General features: G+C 40.0%; 1 protein-coding gene across 37 annotated transcripts in view; it reads right to left on the bottom strand.

Annotated features, from left to right (window-relative positions):
- Nucleotides 1–13,024, bottom strand: part of Slo (calcium-activated potassium channel slo) — a 152,704-nt gene that overhangs the window by 73,768 nt on the left and 65,912 nt on the right. For 8 of the 37 annotated variants that reach the window (XM_076796152.1, XM_076796120.1, XM_076796134.1 and 5 more), the window contains exon 6: nucleotides 737–828. The exons of the other annotated variants lie outside the window; for them this stretch is intronic. In XM_076796152.1, the coding sequence (XP_076652267.1) occupies nucleotides 737–828 (92 nt within the window). The remainder of the gene's footprint in view (nucleotides 1–736; nucleotides 829–13,024) is intronic. 37 annotated transcript variants of the gene reach the window in all.

The following is a 13,024-nucleotide window of genomic DNA, read 5'->3' as shown; positions in this document are numbered from 1 at the left end:
AGATACCACGTGTTCTTTTCTTTGCCCAGGGGATCATTAATCATCGCAATTCCTCGTTCTTCTTCTAATAAACTGAAGCCGTATTTGTCCCAAGTGCAGTCAGTGTGAACAAACAAGCTAACACCAGTTGCTGGGATCGGTAAACTGTGGTGACAATTGGACTAGCTGGTTGGTTGGGGGGTGTTGCTTGGAGGCGAGGATGTTGTGGTGGGCGGGGACTGTGTCGGGATTGGCGACCGTCGACTGACAACTAATACGAAGAGCAGGTATGGAGCTGCAGTCGTTTTGGCGGTTCTAACACTGTACTCTAAATATAAATGTATATATAACAAGAAATAACGGGCAGCTCAGGAAGTGTGTGTGTATTCTCTGGTGTGCGTAGTCGATGATGGGGATGGAGGTAGTGTACTGTATATCCGTGAACAAGAACAGAATTGTGTACAGAGGGAACTAACGTCAAGGCACAGTGTTTCTGTAAGTATCTGTGTATGGTGGTGTCGTGTGACCAAGTGCATACGGTCAGAAAAGGTGTTACACACGATGGTGTCGTGCTGTGGAGGCATGGTTGTGTATATGTGTGTGGGGGGGGGGAAGGGTCGTGTGGGAGGATTCAGACTTAAATAATGTACAAGAATGTTATCATACGAGAAAGTATATATCGGGTGGTTGACAGTAATTGGGGGTTGTGAAAGGTGGCTCAACTCGGGAAAGCTAGTTGGTTGGTTGTGTCTCTCACCTGCGACCTCGCTCGTTCTTCAAAGTGCCGCCATACTTGTTTCGCGTCCCGATCAGGTCAATTATCTCGGGGATACAACTGGCGAATATGGCCTACACCACGTGAATAGAACAAAACACAACATTCGCATCAATACACTTGTGTGACAGGGTTGGCAATTGTTTTCTTTTATACTTTTTTTAGTTTTCTTTTTTTTTTTTTAATAGGTTTTGGTCGTGCTATGTGGATAATCGGTATCGTCTCGTTGCGTCGATAGAGTGGATTTGCTAATACTCGCGTCCAATCAGCTGGTCTGTATACCATAATTTGCTCATCATCCGGTGGGGGTGGGGGCGTGGTTTGGTGGCGAGGGGGTGGGGGAGACTTTGCATTTATGAACGGAATAAGTAAGTTTTGGCTCAGCTACCGGGCGGCGCGGCTACCCATAGAGACACGATTAGCAGTGCTGTACCACTATAAGTGCCACGGCCCAAATATTTAACGGTTATGTAGAAATAGTATAAAACGATCACGTTCCAAATAAAGGGCGGGGAGGTAGGCTACCTACACCTAGGTCCTACACTCCTACACCTAGGCCTAACGACAACTACACGTGCCGACACGTCTACCTAGTCCATTGGCAGGTAGGTCATATATGTATATTCACTGAACATCACGCGTACGCTTCTCAATCGTTTCGTTTTTGCTGTTTACACATATTTCCATTCGTTTTCTCTATATCGTGTAGCTGGCTAGATCCTTTAATATCTGAGTGTCGTGCACCACTTCTGCCTCTCAGTACTGCGCATGGACATTCGCCTGACCAGACCTTGTTCCAGGGAACGTACTCAAGGTCAAAAAGCCGCAAGGCTGTCCCGCGTGGAGCTTAAGGACAGGGAACAGATGTCCCTGCGCAAAGAATTTAATATTACCGGTAGATGTCGTCGAGTGACCGTTAGAGAGCAGTTAGCGAGCGATAGTAGCGTCTAGTTGGTGGTGAGCCGCTCGTCTGTGTTCAAGCTAACGTACGCGGGTCTGTAGATCGGTAGAAACAGCTGAGAACTGTCTCTCTGTTTTAGCGATCGCGATTATCTTTATGCGTCGATCTCTTTCTTCCTCCTCTCCGAGGGAACGCACCGGAGCTACCCCCTAAATACCGACACGCTACGATGCTTTTGTCGCCAATCGGCCCTGTCCTTGGTCGGTAAATGAACCGTCAGGTTTGTTACCGACGTACACGTTTGCCACGAATTAGATAATTATCTTCATTGTTTATGGTCGTAGAATAAAATTCCTCGAGACGAATTTATGCCACTGTGGATAACTCGTGTAATGGTGGAGAACATTTTTTCCTAAGGCCAGTTATTCATCAGATTTAAAAGCCAAAGTGTTTGTTCGAAAAGGATCACATGTTTACACCATTTTAACACTAGAGCAAATTAGGGGATAAATTGAAGTCTGTAATAGTTGACCTTGAGATGACCTTTGGTAGAATTGATCTTGCATATTTATTAATTTGTTTCATATTATTATATGATAATAGAATCATCAATTCGTATTTTAATTTAAATTTAGATGTGGTCTAAATCTTTCAGTTCTAATAAGAAAATAATAAGAAAATGTTGATGATTTTGAAATCCAATAAAACATTCTGTGATTAATACAGGGCGAATATAACTTGATGATTTAAACTATCCCTCTTTAATGGTCGAGAAGTATTTAAAGAAGGAAATTGTTTCGACGCCGCAATGATTATGATGATCAAAAGTTTTCTTTATTTCTTTAAACTCTTTTGTACCATCGAAGATAAGTGAAATATTTTAAGAGATCAAGTTATGTTAATCATGCTGTATATGTCCCTTAAGATGGTGCTTTAACTCGAGGAATTTTCAAAAATTATGAGACCTAAAATAACCTAGATAGACCTAGTTCTTTTTCTTTGGTGATACAAATAAGTTTATACAGGGTATTTGAAATTTACATTTATATTTCAATAATACTGTATCTGATAATGAAAAGTAAAATTTCACTTTTCATATTAAAAAAAGATTTTAAAAATAATCTTGAAAGTATTTATTCCTCTATCATATTTCTCATCTTTTTTTTTCTTATTTTTTCTTTATTTAGAAATATTTTGGATGTTAACTTCGAACGAGACATTTTGTATAATCATAACTAATCATTTAAAAAATTACCTTTAAGGAATGAACATTTATTAGATACATTTTTTATTCTAAATTGAATTTGACATCGAAAATTAAACATTTCAGCAAAACTATTTTCTTTAATATTCGTAGAGACATTCTGGTAATGTTTGTAACACCCTCTACGGTTGGACAACAATATAATTGTCATTGGATATTTAATATTATCTTATTCGTGGCACACTATTGATTCGGAACTATAATACGATAAAATACCTTCACAGTGACAAAGCGGTACGTCTGCGGCAACGAAGTCTGTGAGCGTAATCGCGTTACAGTAACATGACTGATATTTCGATCGGCGATAAGCAATCAAAGAAAAGTGTTTCTTGGGACATGGGCTAGTGTTAATCTACGCATGTACACTTTCCTTATTTTTCGTCAAGGAGAGCCAACAGCCACTCTCAAAACGCGGAGTTCTAGCTCGAACAATAACCTCTTGCAGAACATCATCCGTATAAACAATTAAAATGAACAGAAGAAGTCTTACTATTCTTTTTAGGCGCCATCTACAAAATTTCGATAAAGGAATATTGGAAATCACAAATCCGCTTACACGAAAAAATATATCGTCGAAAACATAATCTCAAAATTTTGAATTTTTTTCTAGGTTTAATAGTTTTCGAGATGTTTAAAAATTCATTTTTCATTCCTTAAATTCGAAGGGTGTTTTTTACACCTCTTATATGAAATTTGGTTGATTAAAAAAACACGTCGAATTTTTTCCGATTCTCCATCACACTAAGCAGCATCAAAATCCCTTGTAAAAAATGTTTGCAGCCCAAAATTCTAGCCCTAACTTCTTCCTCCAATCATTTCAATCATTTTTAGAAACAAATCCCACAGTACTTCGTTTTTCTTCGAGGTCTGTGGGGCGGTCGACGAGCGTCAATTCGAGTGATACGTACATGCATGCACATACAAATATGTGCGAACATCGACGAGTGACGGAGATTGTACAAGATGGACATCCAGTATGTGCGCACGTACGTATATACAAAATATATACACAGGTATCTGTACAGAATCGAACGTTCGCTCGTTTGTTTATCCAAAAAGCGAAAGAATGGCGCCTGTTCCCCGGAAGTGACCGTAGATCCTATGTGCACGTGTGCGTGTGTGGGTGTGTGGTAAATGTTGAAACAGAGGGTCGGAGATAGAGAGAGACTGTTCTCGGTGTGGCTGAAGCTAGACTATCTGTGTGTTTGAGCGAAGAATGGGGTGACGAACGAGCGTTTCGCGGGAAACGATGAGAAGGCTGTGCGCTGCGATCGATAAGCACCACTCATTCCGTTTTTATCGAAATCCGCGCGGTTGAAACCCGATCGATGTCAGACAATCTCTGTTTCTTATCATATGAGACGCCTTAAGACGCGAGACCGCGAAATTAAGCCCATAGACCGCGACCTATGGGTTATATGATACCGCAAAATCCAGGCACACGCGCAGATTCAAAGGTCACGTGGGATCGCGAGACCGAGGTGTACGCGCAGACTCACGAGTCACGTGGGACCGAGGCGCATGCGTATATTCACGATTCATGTGAGGCCGCGAGATCCAGGCGCAAGCGCCAAGTTACGGGTCACGTGAAATTATGAGACAGAGTCTCGTAAATCGTGGAAACGCGGGAATGGAGCTCACCGTTCAAATTTTCACGCGCGTTTCTCCTGCTTCCTTGACGTAGCGATTCGCGAGAGCGTTTAGGAACGTTTAATATGCATCTTGCTGGACGCACTGAGTCCACAGCGAAGGGATCGACTCGAGATAATGTTAGTGGAATTAGAAAATGATTCAATAGCGCACAAAGTGTTTGTGCAAAATTTAATAGAATTGGATGAGATTTAGATTACGTTGAGATTTTGGTGAAACATTGTTGAATAGCTTTGTGGAGAAACATCGGTGAAGGGTGTACGTCGGTTTGTTTTAAAGAATGAAGCTTCCACTTTCAATTCACTGACTTATTTTTTGCAAACATATTTTCACTGGAAATCTTGATAGCAATGTTTCCATAGGGATTTTATAGATTTAAAAGCTTGTACGGAATTTAATACATTTTTTTATTATTGAAGATTAAAGCCCTCTTAAAGATGAATTCAGAAAGTTTGATGTACGATTTTTTGTTGTCGTTCCATTAAATTTTAACTTAAAATACGTTTCCCTTAAGAAACGATTGTAGATACACAAAACTTTATAACATCACTACAATAAGCGGACGCCAATCCTCATGTCTATGATAACATTGATTGGAAAAAATGTTTTCAAATTCCATTAAGGCATTCAAATTTGTAAATTTTTGATTCATAGTGAAAAATTATCCTCAAAGAATAACGTAGGCGTCTCAAAAGCAGAAGTTTCGTCCCTTAAAATATGCGTAGGTGCATAATTCTCCGATTTTTTTTCACCGAATTATGTTATGTTGAATGCTAACAAATTTTCACTTACGATTTCGCGACCCTACAAAATAATATACAGGGTGTCTCACTTGTATTGTACGTCCAAATTGCTGGCACTGCTATTAAAATAGTGGAAAAAACGACTAGCACAACCTTTTACTCGAAAAAAAAGTATTCGACAAAAAATTCACATGTACTTTTGAAAAGATCTTGATCAAGGAAAATAAAATAGTGGAAATAATTGCTTCGTCATTGTTGTTTTATTATTTTGCATAGCCAATTATATAGGGACACCCTGTACAACACTAACGGATAGTACGCATGCGCTCAAAATATATTCTAATTCCACCGACACTCAGTTTCAAAATTCTAAATTCGCGAACCGAATGGAAAAAACTGAACAAGAATATAAAAAACGTAGGACGTTTTTAACGTTTTTAAGACGTAGGGTTGGCAGTGGTATTGCTAGCCCGGCAAACGTCGAACGGAACAAGTGACAAGTCATGCTCAACTGGTTTCGCTATTTGTTCCATCATGCCAAGAAACAAAAGTACGATTGGAAACGAAAGAAGTGGGAGGAAACAGGAGACCGGGCGAACGTAGTGTTGGCAGGGCGGGGCCTACCGGTAGGACCCGCCCCGAACCGGCTTGTTCACGCGTCCGCCTTCTCCGCGTTCGGCCCGCTCGACGCTGAAGGTAGATGCAGCAAAAGTCTGGTCTCTTAATAATACGTGCAATTTCTACTGATCAAAATCCCCTAGGAAAGAGCAGCCGCATGTGCCTACCGCCTGCACCCCCTCTACTGCTGCGCTTCTAGTTCTTAAGTGCCAAGTAACCTTATATATCAAGCAAGAGAAAATCGTGTGTGTGTGTGTGGTTTCGACAGAACGACGGGAGGCGTTTTCTCCCCTCTTTCACTCAGGAACAAATCAGAATTCACTCCCCTAAAGAGAGAAAGAGATAGGCCAATCCGCGCGGATGGGTCCCGCCTTCGGTCGTTACAGTAGTCTACAGGCTAGCCAGAGCACTATCGCATGCCACCAAGAAACTCAATTCGTGAAGAGATAGAGAGAGATAGAGAGGGAACAGAGATAGAGAGAGAAAGAGAGAAAACAAAAATCGCTGTCCGCACGGGTCGCCAATACTTTCCTCTACCCCCCACTGGTTCGCCGCCTATGGCTGCCCCGAAAGTATCGACGACGGCCGCGACCCGCTATGCCGCGACTCCTCCTTTCGCGCATTTTTACTGGCCACATCTACCGGCCAGCGATTCGCCATGATCGTCGGACGACCTAGCCGCGGCTCGGTTGGCTGCATCACGGGACAGGGCTCGCGCGTTAGCCCGGTTGCCGTCTCGCGGGGGTAGGGCCTGCGTCCCTCGGGGAGGGGACGCAGCGATCGTCGGTCTCGTCGAGCTCCGATCATGGTCGTTCAAACGACGGACATTCTCGACAGCGTGTCTGCTCTCGTGGACGGTGATTTTAAAATATGGCATCGGCTATAGCTCTTTTTACAACGCTCTCTGCTAACGCTGCTGATCAACTTAATGAAAATCACCTCTGGACGCGTGTCGAACGTGTGTAATCGAGTGCTACCGGTTCTGTAGAGGACATCTTGGTCTTTGGGATCACATCGTTCAGGTTCGCGCTACGCACGCGCTGCACCCTCGCCATTTTGGTTTTCGGGTCTCAGGATGCGCCACCTGACTCTGTCACCCTTAATTGGGAAAGAAATTTCTTTTGGGGGAAATTACTGTATTTCTAGTGGGGAATCTAGTTGTATGAGGTGAAGGACGTTTCAAGTTTTAAGATTATTTGTTTTATAATTTAGGAATTCTTTTGGAATAGAATGAACCGTTGTTTTTGTTTATTGTGATCTTCAGCTGCAGGTGTTTAAGAGTGAGCATATATTGTTTGAAACAATATGTCAGTACGCTTCAATGAAGTTTACTTTATCATGACACACCTCTATATCAAATTTTGGGGTCTCTGAACTTTATAGACTACTTTAGTGTACTGTAGTCAAGTATAGGTGTTACGATACTAGATTAATTTTTTATATTTTCTGCTTCACGGTGACCATATAAAATAGTGAGAAAAATTGAAAATTTTTGTAAAAATCATTCACATTTCGGGATTACTAACGGTACATGATTGAGATGACCTTCATACTCATAGGTTACTTTCCCCTTTAAAATACAACAACTTCCTCCCTAACAACAGTGTAGAATAAGGCTGACTGCTTCAGGTAGGGCACTCTGTGTGATTATTTATGGTTACTAATGATAATCATAATTTAAATAATATCTAAATTGGTTACGTAGAACCCTAGTTAATTGGGCAATTACTAAGTACTTCCTTAATGTCTCGAACACCGATCTCGAAATCCTTCTTTAGCCGGGATGTCACTTTTTGTATTCAAGATATTTTCATTCCAATGGAATAAAAACATTTCTTGATACTTTGATCCCAAGTTTATCGTATCATGTTCCATAGCAGACCTGACCACTATTAGACTGCGGACATTTATGCAAGTATAAATTATTGCTAATCCACAAAAACTGCATAAAAATTCAATGCTGCATCGAATAAAACTCAAAATTGAATTCTACCCGATGCAGCGCGATGCACTCGTGGATATCGCAACTGCATAAAATCCGCAATCTACTGACAAATGTTCCTCGATTTTTATTACCAATAGGGAAATTTTCGAAATGTATATTCTGTTCTATCGGGTGCATGTCCATGTGCACGCAGAATATCCTCGATTTTGTATCTTGACCTGCACCGTCCGCCGTACTTTCCAGAAAAAGCTCGCCGACCTCTGGACCAAACGGTAAGATCGAAGAACACATCTATTATTTATCTGCACTCATTCGCATGTACATGTATTATGCAATCGAACTTTTCGAACGGAATGGGACACGCGAGGGATCTCCTAAAATGTCAGGTGACAGGGGCGGTAAATATAAATGGTGAAAGGGAGAAAAGCGAGGTGATTGAAAAAGTATGGTGGTTGATAATGTACAAACGACATGATTTCGAAATGATAATGTATTATACTGTACAGAGATTTTTTATTGTGTCTTAAGTTCCTAACTTTGATAAGACACCTATCTAATAGATTCTCGCGAGCCGAGTTTGACTCTATAAATTTTCTTCAAATATCATGTATAATTCTCAAGCAAATCTACTTTCAAAAAATGTATATTTTCAACTTTTGCACTCAACGGTAACAGTTATAGAATTTTAACTGGTGTAGTAGTATTTTCTAAACTCTGCTGAACAATATAACAGTTTAATGTTATATTAAGCAGGACATCTAAAATTAGTGAATTGTTGCGGATGTATTCCAACTTATTTTGATAACGAAGTATGTAGCAAAAAATTTAATAGCACCGGGTAATACAGTGTATTTTCAACCTGCGGATGACGTTGGTCAGATGTCACAAGTTATGTTTCGTTTCGAAACATAGATGAAATAGTGTTGCTAGGCTCGCCACGCCAGTAGTAGCCCTTTTCAATTTAACCATTTCTTCAATCTGATTTCGTACTTATAGTGTGACATTAAATTATGTTATCTTGTTCAAGAGAGTCCACATAACACAAGTGCAACACAAGTTAGAACTGTGTACACATTACCGTTCAATTGCAAAACATATTCAAAGTTGAAAATTCGCATTTCTTTTTAAAAAGTTATTTTCGTGAAAAGTATACATGGAAATTAAAAAAATTTACGGATTGATAATCAGCACATGAAAATCTATCAATAACGCCTACTCAAAGTTGGAAACCTGAATGTGAAATAAAAAGTATTGTGTAACTACTATTACCTTCATCATCATCTTGTGACGAATATTTCCTTTGGGAAAAAATGATAGCACACTGTATATGTCTATAATCAGTCACAAAAATCTACGTACATTTGCCAACTTTCGAATATTTCTTTAATCAACAGTTTAAAAAGTAGCACTATTTCAAGAATCGCAAAATTAATGGACAAAATTCATAAAGTGATTTCTAAAGAAATTCGCGAATAATTTCCGCAGTAATTACAAATTTTCACATTCAAGGTCATTCAATCGTCAAATTATGTAGAAACATGAGAAATGACATTCTAAAGCATAAAATTGCAAACTTATCATAATGAGTAACAATTAAAAATTGATTTGTAGTGTGCTATCATTTTTGCAAATCCTTGAAAAATATAATTCCACATTTTAGCACAATTCGAACATAAATTGATTAGAAAAGTTAGTATATGTTTATAAATTATCATCGTACGGTAACGTTACCGTTTCCTAAGGCGTTTTCAATATTTTTTATCGAGTGAATTAAACAGTCGTATTTCGGCAATAGCCTAAGATATTTGCAGTGACTCTATACAGAGTGATTTTGAGAAGAACAGCGCTTATTACAAGTAAGATTCAGAACAGTTTAGGCCATGAGTGTAACCATCAAAATGACCGTCGTCTCATTAACGTAACGACTTTTACTTTCTACACAGAGTTCCTAAGAAAATTCATTTCTCTCCAGAACGCTGTGTGCAATCAAAAATTGAACAGCTAACTTTTTATCTAAACTTGTCGCTCTCTGCAGGAAAGATAGAAATAATCAGTGGGCGTAGAGAGAAAATGTCAAGAAAAAAAAAACAAAGAAAATAGGAAGACAGAAGAATAACTGAACAGGAGTTCGGAAGATCATTTTCATTAAGCTATGCAGTGTTCTCCCGGTGTGATACTTACTCAAAAAGGAACTATAGCCTACCTTCGCTTTAAAATCACCCAGATGATGGCGTCATTCCATCCTTACACAGAGTTTTTCGCTATGGAAATCTTCCAATTCTCCAGAACATCGAAAAAATCGGCGAGTATTTAAATCATAAATCATACAGCAGTTCTCTAGTTGAATCTAATTAGAGAGTATAATAGAGACTTTCGTGAGAGATTCGCACGCGCGTGGCGGGAATAGGTCGGTAAAGCAGGTCTCGCGTAACCAGCCGGTCTCGAAGCAAGTCAACGGGCAAGATTCGCGCGCATATTTGCTCCGTGCCGAAGCAGATTGGCAATCGCTCGCTTGAACAAGAGCAGAAGAGTTGCTCTCTAGGAGGAGACAGGCTGTGAATTCGAAAAATCGTGGGAGAGAGGCGAAAAGAGAGCATTTAGGCGGGAAGCGGGCGAAAGTCTCTCGCAACATCTCGCGGCGTCGATTATGCGGTCGATTCCAAGAAGAAACCGTGCGGTAAGGCAGTCATATACACGTCGCGATGTATACGTGTAATTTCTATATAACAATTGTTTTAAGGATTGATCAAGACAGATGTACAGATAATACAAATAAACAGACAGATAAACAAGTGGCTGGTTGGTAGATGGCTTTGTGACCAGACAAACAAAAAGACAGACGAGAGAAAGAGAGAAAGATAGAGATAGACAGAGAAAGATAGAAATGAATAAATAGGCAAACAGATAAATAGATCGAAAGATAGAAATAGAGAAAGATATAGAATAGAGAGAGATATGCAACAACAAATATGTATATATATAGTCTGTGTGTATATATATACACATATTGATATCTGATCTACTATAGTGTGTATAGAACATGTGTGTAGATATAAGAATAAAACACGTGTGTGTATATTTCTTTTTTCACAAGAGTTCAAGCATACCAGCACGTGTTACCGAGATATATAGTTACTAAACTGGTTTCAAAAAATGGTGGGTAAGAAAAGCGGTGAGAGTCAGCACAAGGTACGTCAAAAATAAACAGTGAGAGCGAAATGGTATAAAAACGGAGTCGGGGTAGGTTAGGGGCGTGGTGAGATTCCAGAATTCGGGGATGCGAGTTTCTCTAACAGTTACGGATGGGGGGTGAGGGTTCAGGAACATTTACGCCAGTCAGAGAGTAAGTATGGATAGCAGAAACCCGTTTCTCGTCGAAAACATTGGGGGGGAAAAATATTCAGAACGATCGGTACGTTTGAAAAATTTCTCACGAATGAAGAAAATAATGAAATGATAATCGTCCGCTTGAAAATGCAAAAATGGTCCTTGGATCGTTGAAAATCCTGGAACACCCTCCTAGATTTTGATAAAGAAAAAAACTGCGACGCAACGAAGAAAAGTCGGAAAATGTCCGAGATATTTGAAAAACACGTGAAACAGGAGGGTGTAAACGGGTCACTTTGCTATCCAGATCGACTTCGCTCCTCCTCGCATCTATGCGACTACAAGGACAATAGTTTGGGGGGCTAGTTTCAAGGGGTATCTTTGGCTGGCTTCCACGTAGGTGGATTTATGGGGTACCTGCGTCCACGCTCACGCTTGTACTGGCCACCGTACTTGCAGCGGTTCGCGGCGAGCTCCGTGATCTCTGGGATCCAGCTGGCGAACACCGCCTACACACCCACAATCATCCGTTGCCGTCAGAACAAAGCCCTAACGTGAGTTTCTTTTTATTGTATTTTTGTGTTTCTTTTTGCGTTTCAAGTGTGTGTGCGTGTGTGTGTGTGTGTGTGTGTGTGTGTGTTTGTGACTGTGTGCGTATGTCTGTGGTTCATTGTATGGACGTATATGTATGTGCGGTTTGTTGTATGGTTGCGGATGTGTGAACGTGTGCATGTACGCGGGTGTCTGTATACGTGTATGTCGTTAGACTCGCTGTCGTTTGGTTCTACTGTCAATATAATGTGGCAATTCTGCCTCTTTGCTACGCCTGGAAGGATACACGCTTGCAACGCTTCACTCCCTGCTCGAATCGTTCACGGATAAAACCACAGACAGGGCCTGGCGGCAGACCAGTCGCGCTCGCGGAGCCTGGACCCTCCGTTTTATCATTTTCTTGTCGCGCCCTATCTTATCGACCGCGGGTGACGTTACATCACGAAGCCATTTATGATTGGAATCGAAGTTGAATGCAATTAAACTAATCGTTCTTGCACAGACGAGCCATGGGAGTGGAAAGTCACCACATAAGATTTCGTGTTACATAGTCTGCTATACCGACAATATTAAAAGATGAATTGGTTTTCAGCACCATCTATTTAGTACGTATGACAACATACATAGTTTCCAGTGTTGTCGGATCTAAAAGCGCAATGTTGCCATATTAGGCTGTTAATAAAAAAACCTCTTTTTCATCATCTTGTTTGGTTTCCGAAGTTTTCAATGTAATTTAAAACCAGAAAATTGATCAAGTGAATCACGGAAAATTTCATTGTTATGATCGATTCTTTGGATGACATGAAGAGCTTGAGCTTTCTCAATTTCGCTCAATCTGTTTAGAGCTCAATTCTGATCGAACAAATCAAACCAAAGGAAAATCGAGCAAATTCAAGCCAATCGGTTCAATTGAAGGCGAAATGAATCTAAACACGGTCTGATTTAGACTATTTTTAATGATACAAAATTGCGATTATTTTAATGGAATATCAGATCTGTTTGAACCTGTGTGTATGTAAAATTTGTCGAAATATATGAAAATAAAGAAGAAAAATCAATCCTACTAAAAGCGTTAGTAAGGTTTTGTGTAAATTTCCTTTCCCTCTTTCTACATATGTAACATACATACGTACGTAAATGCATGCAATAAGAAATAGAAGAACAAGAATATTAAATATTGTAATCGTATTACTAAATTTATAACATATATTTTGCCAATGCGCTACGAACATATGTTCCTATTGCACAATTTGCTAATTAATTTTTGCCT

Source organism: Halictus rubicundus, chromosome 11 (assembly GCF_050948215.1).
Source record: "Halictus rubicundus isolate RS-2024b chromosome 11, iyHalRubi1_principal, whole genome shotgun sequence".
NCBI classification, from domain to species: domain Eukaryota; kingdom Metazoa; phylum Arthropoda; class Insecta; order Hymenoptera; family Halictidae; genus Halictus; species Halictus rubicundus.
This window is presented reverse-complemented; position numbering and strand designations above follow the sequence as displayed.